General features: G+C 46.9%; 1 protein-coding gene across 4 annotated transcripts in view; it reads right to left on the bottom strand.

Moving 5' to 3' along the window:
* Positions 1–4,088: 4,088 nt before the first annotated feature.
* The window catches only part of tmbim1a (transmembrane BAX inhibitor motif containing 1a), a 106,033-nt gene continuing 100,024 nt past the window's right edge, over positions 4,089–10,097 (bottom strand). For 2 of the 4 annotated variants that reach the window (XM_063051447.1, XM_063051444.1), the window contains exon 12: positions 4,089–9,060. In XM_063051447.1, the coding sequence (XP_062907517.1) occupies positions 9,036–9,060 (25 nt within the window). In that variant the 3' untranslated portion in view covers positions 4,089–9,035. The remainder of the gene's footprint in view (positions 9,061–10,097) is intronic. The other 2 variants (XM_063051443.1, XM_063051442.1) reach the window with 1 other exon arrangement.

The following is a 10,097-nucleotide window of genomic DNA, read 5'->3' as shown; positions in this document are numbered from 1 at the left end:
ATCCGAGACACACATCACAGGGTCATCGGGTACAGCAGCGATCTTCACAGCTGTAGTTATATTCTCACTTTCAAAACAGGTATAGAAGGTGTTGAGCTCATCTGGTAGTGAAGCATCGTTGTCATTCATGCTATTAGGTTTCACTTTGCAGGAAGTAATGCCTTGCAAGCCCCACCAGAGTTGTCGTATATCGGATGTCGCCTCCAACCTCCAACGAAATTGTCTCTTCTGCCCTGAAATAGCACTCCGAAAATCATACCTGGTTTTCTGGTACAGACCTGGGTCACCAGACTTGAATGCCACAGACGATGTATCAGGGCAGAAATAATTAATATGAGGGGGTGTAATTTTAAGGTGGTTGGAAGAAAGTATGGGGGGGGGGGGAATGGAACGTCAGAATTAGGATTTTCACATAGAGAGTGGTTGAAGCAGATACATTAGGGACATTTAGGAAACTCTTACATGGATGTAAGTAAAATGGAAGGTTATGTGGGAGAGAAGAGTTAGATTGATCTGAAGTAGATTTCAAGGCTGGCAAATCACTGTTGGGCCAAAGAGCCTGTACTGTGCTGTAACAGAAACATAGAAATATGGAAAAACTACACAATACAGGCCCTTCAATCTACAATGCTGTGCCGAACATGTACTTACTTCAGAAATTTCCTAGAGTTATCCATAGCCCTCTATTTTACTAACCTCCATTTACCCATGCAGGAATCTCTTAAAAGGCCCTATCATATCCACCTCCAACTCCGTCACCGGCAGCCCATTCCACACACTCACCACTCTCTGTGTAAAAAACTTACCCCTGACATCTCCTCTATACCTACTTCCAAGCACCTTTAAAACAATGCCCTCTCGTATAGCCAATTCAGCCCTGGAAAAAAGCTGCAGACTATCCACACAATCAATGCCTCTCATCATCCTGTACACCTCTATCAGGTCAACTCTCATCCTCTATCGCTCCAAGGAAAAAAGGTCAAGTTCACTCAACCTATTCTAATAAGGTGTAAACACAAAATAATCTGCAGATGCTGGGGTCAAAGCAACACTCACAACACGCTGGAGGAACTCAGCAGGTCGGGCAGCATCCATGGAAAAGATCAGTCGACATTACGGGCTGGACCCCTTCATCAGGACTGTAGAGGGGAGGACCCTAACCCTAACCGTAACCCTAACCCTAGCCCCAGCCCTAGTCCTAGACCTAGCCCTAACCCTAACCCTACACCTACCACTAGCCCTATCCCTACCCCTAACCCTACACCTACCACTAGCCCTATCCCTACCCCTACCCCTAAACCTACCACTAGCCCTATCCCTACCCCTAGCCCAGCACTAACCCTAGCCCTAGCCCTAACCCTAGCCCAGCTCTAACCCTAGACTTAGCCCTAGCCCTAGCCCAATCCCTAATCCTAACCATAGCCCAGCCCTGACCCTAGCCCTAGCCCTAGCCCCACCCCTACCCCTACCCCTAACCCTAAACTCTAGGCACATCCCGATTATCCCTGGACACACCCCCACAAACTTTAGGCACACCCCGATTATGCCTGGCCACACCCCCACAAACCCAGATTACCTTTGTCAGGAGGGGCAAGAACCAAGAAAGGCAAATGTTGGACATGGTTAGTGAAGGCGTGGGCCAGATTAAAGTGGCAGGGTTGCGTGAAATTGAATCTCAAGAGATAAGATCAAAAAGCACAAGAGGGCTGATTTGCCCACTGCCCGCATACTCTCAACCCTAACCAAGGTGGGGGAAGGAGAAGGCTGGTAGGTTCCAGGTGAAAAACCAGTAAGGGGAAAGATAAAGGGGTGGGGGAGGGGAGGCAGGGGGGTGATAGGCAGGAAAGGTGAAGAGGGAATAGGGGAAACACAATGGGTAGTGGAAGGAGGCGGAACCATGAGGGAGGTGATAGGCAGCTGGGGGAGGGGGCAGAGTGAAACTGGGATGGGGGAAGAGAGGGGGAGGGAATTACCAGAAGTTGGAGAATTCTATGTTCATACCAAGGGGCTGGAGACTACCCAGACAATATATGAGATGTTGCTCCTCCAACCTGAGTTTAGCCTCATCATGGCAGTAGAGGAGGCCATGTATGGACATATCTGAATGGGAGTGGGAAGCAGAGTTGAAGTGGGTGGCTACTGGGAGATCCTGTCTGTTTTGGCGGACGGAGCGGAGATGCTCCTTTTGGCATGCATTTTCTATCTCCCATTGTAATTTGTAGGCTCCTGTTTGGGGGTCTGTATACAACTCCCATCAGGGTCTTTTTACCCTTGCAGTTCCTTGGCTCTATCCACCAATGATTCAACACCTTCTGACCTTATGTCACCTCTAATGGTTTGATTTCATTTTTCACCAGAGTAACACTAACCCCCCCACCACCATCTTGCCTATCTTTTTGATGCGATGTGTATCCTTAGACATTAAGCTCCCAGTTATAATCTTTCAGCCATGATTCAGTAATGCCTACATCATACCTGACAATCTGCAACTGTGCCACAAGTTCATCTACTTTACTCCGTATACTGCCATGTATTCAGATACAATACTTCAGTCCTGTATTCTCCCTTTTCAATTTTGGCGCACCATACCATACTCAACCTTTTGATTCCTAACGTTGTTTCATGTCTTACCAACATCTGCTTCCACTAACTGTTCTGCCGCTCTGGTTCCCATCCTCCTACAACTCTGGTTTAAACCCCACTGTGCAGCATTAACAAATCTTCCCACTAGGATATTAGTCCCCCTCCAGTTCAGGTGCAAACCGTCCCTTCTGTACAGGTCCCACCTTCCATGAAAGGGAGCCCAATGATCCAAAATTTTATGTCCTCCCTCCTACACCAACTCCTTAGGCATGTATTGTATTAAATTGTATAGTCTTCCTAGTTCCGGCCTCACGAGCATGACATGAGTAGCAATCCTGAGATCACAACTCAGCCGGGAACCTCATTCTCACCCACAGAACGAATATCCATTCCCCTAACAAATTCACCGTCACCACAGCGTGCCTCTTCTTCCCCCTTCCCCTCTGAGTCAGAGAGTCACTCAGTGCCAGAAACCCAACCACTGTGACTTTCCTCTGTCAGGTCATCCTGCCCGACAGTATCCAGCTTTGTTGCTGTTGTCGCAGCTTGTGTTGTCCTGCTGAACATGATGGGGCATGAAATGCTGGCACCGCAATGTGTGGTGACACTTGTGGGCTGCCCCCAGCATATCCTTGGGTTGTGTTGGTTGTTAACGCAAAACCCACATTTCACTTTATACTTCGACGTACGTGTGAAAAATAAATGAACCTGCATCTGAATCTGGTTATCTGGAAAGGGAATGAACAGATCACCAAACAGGCAGCCTGGAATTGATGGGGAAACAAACAAACGCCACCATAACCTGGACTTGTGAGTTGGCCGAGGAGACAGAATGTAACATCTACGAGTTCACTAATAATTCAAATCTCCGTGGGAAAGTGATGCAGTTGTAGAGAGTCTTCATGAGGATATGAACAAATTGAGTGCAGTAGACCACAACGATGAAAAGATACACATTTTGATGAACTGTCTCAGCCTGAAACGTCGAATATTTATTCCTCTCTATAGATGCTGCCTTACCTGCTCAGTTCCTCAAGCATCCCTGTTCTAAAGGGATCCCCTTCTCTTCTGAGGCTATGGCCCTGGTCTTAAGACTCCCTGTCTATAGGAAACATCCTTTCCACATCCACTCCATCTAGCCCTTCCTAGATTTGAAAGGTTTCACTGAGATCACATACCCAAATATCTTCTCAGTGCTCCTGTGAAATACCTCTATATATTGTAATGCTTCAGTATGAGCAAATTTTAACATATCCATGACAACCTGTAAATACCAAGGGCAGCATGTTAGCGTAATGCTTTACGGCGCCAACAATCGTGATTGGGGTTCAATTCCCACTGTTGTCTGTTAGGAGCTTCCCATATTCACACGAGTTTCCCCCGGGTCTTCCAGCTTCTCCCACATTCCAAAGACGTATGGATCAGGGTCAGTAAATTGTGGACTTGGTATGCTGGTGCCAGAAGCATGGTGATACTTGCAGGCTGCCCCCAGCATATCCTGTGTTGGGTTGTTGATGCTAAATGTTGCATTCACAATATGTTGTAATGTGTATGTGACAAATAAATCTAATCGTTATTATCAATAATATTTTAATACAATATTATACAGATTTCCAGCACTTTAAGCAGACTTGTAACTGGTAAATAAGGTAAAAAAAAAGCAGTAGCAATCTATGCTTGCAGTAAACTTGATGATGCTCTTCCTCCCATCATAAGGTGAAAATCAGGAAAACAAAGCGATAGTTACACAATGTCCAATTCCAGTCACAACACTGGGCAGCACAGCCAAATGAAACACTGCCTCACGGCGCGAGAGATACGGGTGCAATCAACATTTGCAGTAAACTTGATGATGATCTTCCTTCCATCGTAACGTCAAAAGTAGGATGGTTAAAAACTGCCAAGTAGGTTCTCTCTCTTCCCGATTTGTGACATTTATCAGGTGTGTTTTATATGAAGGACCCAAAGCATTGTTGATGATTCCTACCACCCATCCCACAATCTCTTTGACCCACTACCATCTGGAAGGAGGTACAGGAGCATCAGGACTAGGACTGCCAGACTGGGTAACAGCTTCTTCCCCCAGGCTGTAAGACTGATCAATACTCTGCCAGCACCGAGATCTCATCACTAAGGACGGTGAGCTGTTTACTGTTCACTGTACTGTTTGCTTGTGCCATGCACCACATTTTGAATTATATTTTATGAACTTATTTATGGTAATATTTTGTCCTATGTGCTATGTGTGAGTGCACCGTGGTCTGGAGGAATGTTGTTTCGTTTGGTTGTACATACGTTCAGTCAGATGACAATAAACTTAAATGTACCTGTGGTTATACAGTGTCCGATTCCAGTCAGACAGATGGAAGAACTATTACCTCTCAGTGCTAGAGACACATGTTCAACCCTGACCCTGGGTACTGTTTGTGTAGAGTTTGTACCTTCTCCCTATAACCACATGGGTTTCCTCCAGATGCTCCAATTTCCTCCAATTATTTTTATTTTGAAATACAGTACCACAGCCGGCCCTTCTAGCCCAACAAGCTTGTGCAGCCCAATTACATTCATAAGACATAGGAGCAGAATTAGATAAGTTGGCCTATCAAGTCTGTTCTATCATTCAATCATGGCTGACTTATTTTCCTTTTCATCCCCATTCTCATGCCTTCTCCCTGTATCCTTTGGTGCCCTGACAAATCAAGAACCTACTAACCCCCTCTTTATACCCACATACATGGGCTCCACAGGCGCTGGTGGCAACAAATTCCACAGATACACCACCTTCTGGCTAAAGAAATCCCTCATCTCTGTTCTAAAGGGACGTCCTTGTATTCTGAAGCTGTGCAACCTGGTCCTCGATTCCCCCACTAAAGGAAACATCCTCCTCACGTGCATTCTATCTAGGTTTTTCAACATTAAATAGGTTTCAATGAGATTCCCCCTCATTTTTCTGAGCTCCAGCGAGTGCCGTCCCAGAGTCATAAACCATTCCTCATATGCTAACCCTTTCATTCCCAGGATCATTCTAGTGAACCTCTCTGAACCTTCTCCAATGCCAGCACATCTTTCTTCAGCACAAAACTGCTCAAAATACTCCCACACACACAAAATGCTGGTGGAACGCAGCAGGCCAGACAGCATCTATAGGAAGAAGTACAGTCAGCGTTTCGGGTCGAGACCCTTCATCAGGATGAACAGAAAAAAGAGATAGTAAGAGATTTGAAAGTGGGAGGGGGAGATCCAAAATGATAGGAGAAGACAGGAGGGGGAGGGATGAAGCCAAGAGCTGGACAGTTGATTGGCAAAAGGGATACAAGGCCGGAGAAGGAGTATCATCATGGGACGGTAGGCCTTGGAAGAAAGAAAGGGGGAAGGGAGCACCAGAGGCAGATGGAGGACAGGCAAGGAGTTATTGTATTGTAAGAGGGAGAGGGAGAAAAAAATAAATAAGGGATGAGTTAAGAAGGGAAGGAGGGGCATTAACAGAAATTAGAGAAGTCAATGTTCATGCCATCAGGTTGGAGGCTACCCAGACGGAATATAAGGAGTTGTTCCTCCAACCTGAGTGTGGCTTCATCTTGACAGTAGAGGAGGCCGTGGATAGACATATCAGAATGGGAATGGGACGTGCAATTAAAATGTGTGGCCACTGGGAGATCCTGCTTTCTCTGGTGGACAGAGCATAGGTGTTCAGCGAAACGATCTCCCAGTCTGCGTCGGGTCTCGCCAATATATAGAAGGACGCATTGGGAGCACTGGACACAGTATATCACCCCAGCCGACTCACAGGTGAAGTGTCACCTCACCTGGAAGGACTGTCTGGGGCTCTGAATGGTAGTGAGGGAGGAAGTGTAAGGGCAGGCGTAGCACCTGTTCCGCTTACAAGGACAAGTGCCAGGAGGGAGATCAGTGGGAAGGGATGGGGGGACCAATGGACTAGGGAGTTGCATCGGGAGCGATCCCTGGGAAAGCAGAAAGTGGGGGGGGGGGAGGGAAAGATGTGCTTGGTGGTGGGATCCCATTGTAGATGGCAAAAGTTATGGAGAATTATATGTTGGACACGAAGGCCGGTGGGGTGGTAGGTGAGGACAAGGGGAACCCTATTCCTAGCGGGGTGGCGGGAGGATGGGGTGAGAGCAGATGTGCATGAAATAGGAGAGATGCGTTTGAGGGCACAGTTTATTCTGGAAGAAGGGAAGCCCCTTTCTTTAAAAAAGGAAGATATCTCCTTCATCCTGGAATGAAAAGCTTCATTCTCCAAGTGCAGTGTTAACAATGCCTTATAAAGCCTCAGTATTACATCCTTGCATGGGGGAGCTAGGGAGGGAGAGGAAGATTGGAATCTCCCTTGGCTTGCATCAGAATAATCCACTTGCCCTCCAGCTCATCAGGATAACAAGTGTCGGGCATAAAGGAGACTCTCTGCTCCAGAAATGGTTGACTGCAAGAATACTTGGAAGTGTGTAAGGTGAGTAGAAGAACATTTAGAGGTGACGTCGGAAGAACATCCACTGTGATTAAGTGCTTTGAGAGATTGGTCATGAAGCATACCAAGTCCTGCCTAAAGAGCAACTTGCATCCATTCCAATTTGCCTACCGTCACAATAGACCAACAGCAGACGCCATTCATTGACTCTTTGCTGAACCCTGCACTTCTGGACAGGTAAGATGCACACATCAGATGCTCTTCATAGACGGCAACTCAGCATTCAATACCATCATCCCCTCAAAACTAATCAGTAAACTCCAAGACTTTGGCCTCATGCAACTGGATTCTCAATTTCCTCACTTGCAGACTCCAGTCAGTTCAGATTGTCAATGACATCCCCACGATCTCCATCAGCACAGGTGCCCCACAAGGCCGTGTGTGCTCAGCCTCCAGCTCCAATGGCTTGACAGTTATGGCTCGGAGGCTAAGCACAGCTCCAAAGCCATTGTTAAGTTTGTTTACAGCGTCACTGATGTTGCTGTCGTTGGCCGAATCAAAGGCGATGACAAATCAGCACAGAGGAAGGAGACCGAAAGTCTGGCTGATTGGTGCCACAGTAACCACCTCTCACTCAATGCCAGCAAAACCTGACCACTGACTTCAGGAGGAGGAAACCAGAAATTCACGGGCCAGTCCTCATCAGGGGATTGGAGGTGGACAGGGTCAGAAACTGTAAATTCCTTGGCGTTATCATTTTGTATTTGCACAGATTGTCTTCTTTTCCACATTGGATGTTTGCCCATCTTTGCTTGTGGGAGGTTCTTAAAATTTATTTTCATTTATTAACTTAGAGATACAGAGCGAAACAGGCCTTTCAGCCCAATGAGCCACACTACCCAGCAACCCACCTATTTAACCCTCGCCTTATCACAGGAACATTTACAGTGACCTACTAACCACTACTTCTTTAGAACTTGGGAGGAAACTAGAGCACCCAAAGGAACGCACAAACGTTGGAATTGAACCCCAAACATTGATGCCCTGAGCTGTGATAGCATTGTGCCGACAGCTACGCAACAGTATTTTTATTGATTGTATTGTGTTTCTTTGTATCTACTATGAATGCCCATAAGAAAATGAATCTCTGGGTAGTATGTGGTGACATATCTGTACTTTCATAATAAATAAATTTACTGTACTTTTAAGTTTTGGGTGAGTGGCATTTGTTGCCGGGGTAGGGGTAGTGGTAGAGGCTGATACAACAGGGACATTGAAGAGATTTAGGCACATGAATAGAAGAGAAAGGGAGGCTATGGCGCTGTGTAGGAGGGAAAGGTTAGATTGATTATGGAGTATGTTTGTTTATTAATTGACTGATTGATAGAATAAATGGATCAACATGCTGATTCACCAAGCAACCCACTTATTTAACCCGAGCCTAATCACAGGACAATTTACACTCACCAATTAACCTACTACCCGGTACATCATTGGACTGTGGGAGGAAACCAGAGCACCTGGAGGAGACACAGGTCAGCACAAGTTTGAAGGGTCCGTACTGCACGGTACAATTCTACGTTCCGTGTTTTGGGTCAGAACTGGAAGGGCTAGTCTAAAGAAAATGAACCAGACTGAACCTGTAGTGGAACCCACTGCCCTGAAACATTCGCTCTCTTTCTTTCTTCACAGAGGCTGTCCAGCCATCTGAGTGTTTCCGAAACCTTCTGCTATTTACAACATTGGAGGGCGAGTGCGTGAGAGGGACATCCTTCCCATGACACTGGGAACTCCAGCAATAGGACCAATAGCCTAAGCTAACCTGAGACGCAGTGGACTATTTTACACAAGGGAGAGGTGGAGAGAGTCCGAGAAAGAGGGTTGGGTCACAGCCTCTCCCTCTGCCATTATCTGGAGCCAAACAGCTGAAGAAGGTAGATGAAGATGTTCACAATGTCTGTGTAGAGCCTCAGAGCACCGTAGACATACTCCTCTGGACTGATAGAGTGTCGTCTGTTCCCCAGGATCAGCTGGGTGTCAAATGCCAAGAACTACAAGAGAGGAAGGGGGAGAGAGAGGCAATTAATGAGGGGCGAGTGGTGGGAGGGAGAGGCGGAGGTGAGGGAATGGGAACGAGGAGAAGCAAAAGGGCAGAAATGGCCAATATGAAGGGGCATAATTTTAAGGTAACTGGAGGAGAATATGGGGGGATTTTAAAAATTTTATTTATTTGGAGATACAGCCCTTGAAGACCCTTCCGGCCCTACAGGCTGTATCGCCCAGCATCCCACCTATTTAACCCTAGCCTAATTTTGGGACAATTTACAGTGACTAATTAACCTACCAACTAGTACGTCTTCCAGCTGGGAGGAAACCCAAGCACCCGGAGGAAACCCACGCACACACGTGAAGGATCATACCAACTTGCCAGAACTGAACTCCAAACTCCGATGCCCCGAGCTGTAACAGTGTCACGCTATGCCCTCCATGGGATGTCAGAAGGAGTGTGTTTTTTAAATACACAGAGTAGTGGGAGCTTTATTCTGTGTCCAATCCATGATGTCATGGGAATTATGAAGGGACGGTGTGCAAAAAGGTTAACTCTGTGTCCAAACAAAGTTGTCCCTAACCCGAGAGTGTGCAATGGGATGGTGCAGAGGGAGCTTTAGTCTGCTTCCGCAGGGAACACCATCCCAGGGGTGGTGGTACAGGCAGATACATTAGGACACTTAAGATAGGCACACAGATGATAGAAAAATGGGAGGGAAGGGTTAGATTGATCTTGGAGTAGGTCAAGTGATCAGCAAAATCTTCACAGGCCAGAGGGCCTGTACTGAATTGTACTTTCCTATGTTCCATAAAAGGTGGGGGAGGGGGGTGTGGAGAAGAGAGGAGGACAGAGAAGGGGCGAGAGCAGAGGGGAGAGAGAAGAAAATGAAGACAAGGAAGAGGCCCAATGTCTGTGAATCTGCGTGTCCGGGGCGAAGGACTAGAGGCCCAGAGGTGGCCTGTCGCAGGGTTGGAGGCCTGTGTGAGTGAGTGAGTGTTAGTTAATGGGTGAGGGGAGGTAGGACGGTGAAAAAGGGGC

This window comes from Mobula hypostoma, chromosome 6, assembly GCF_963921235.1.
Source record: "Mobula hypostoma chromosome 6, sMobHyp1.1, whole genome shotgun sequence".
NCBI lineage: Eukaryota > Metazoa > Chordata > Chondrichthyes > Myliobatiformes > Myliobatidae > Mobula > Mobula hypostoma.
Note: the sequence above shows the minus strand (reverse complement) of the source record. Positions and strands in the feature narration are given on the sequence as shown.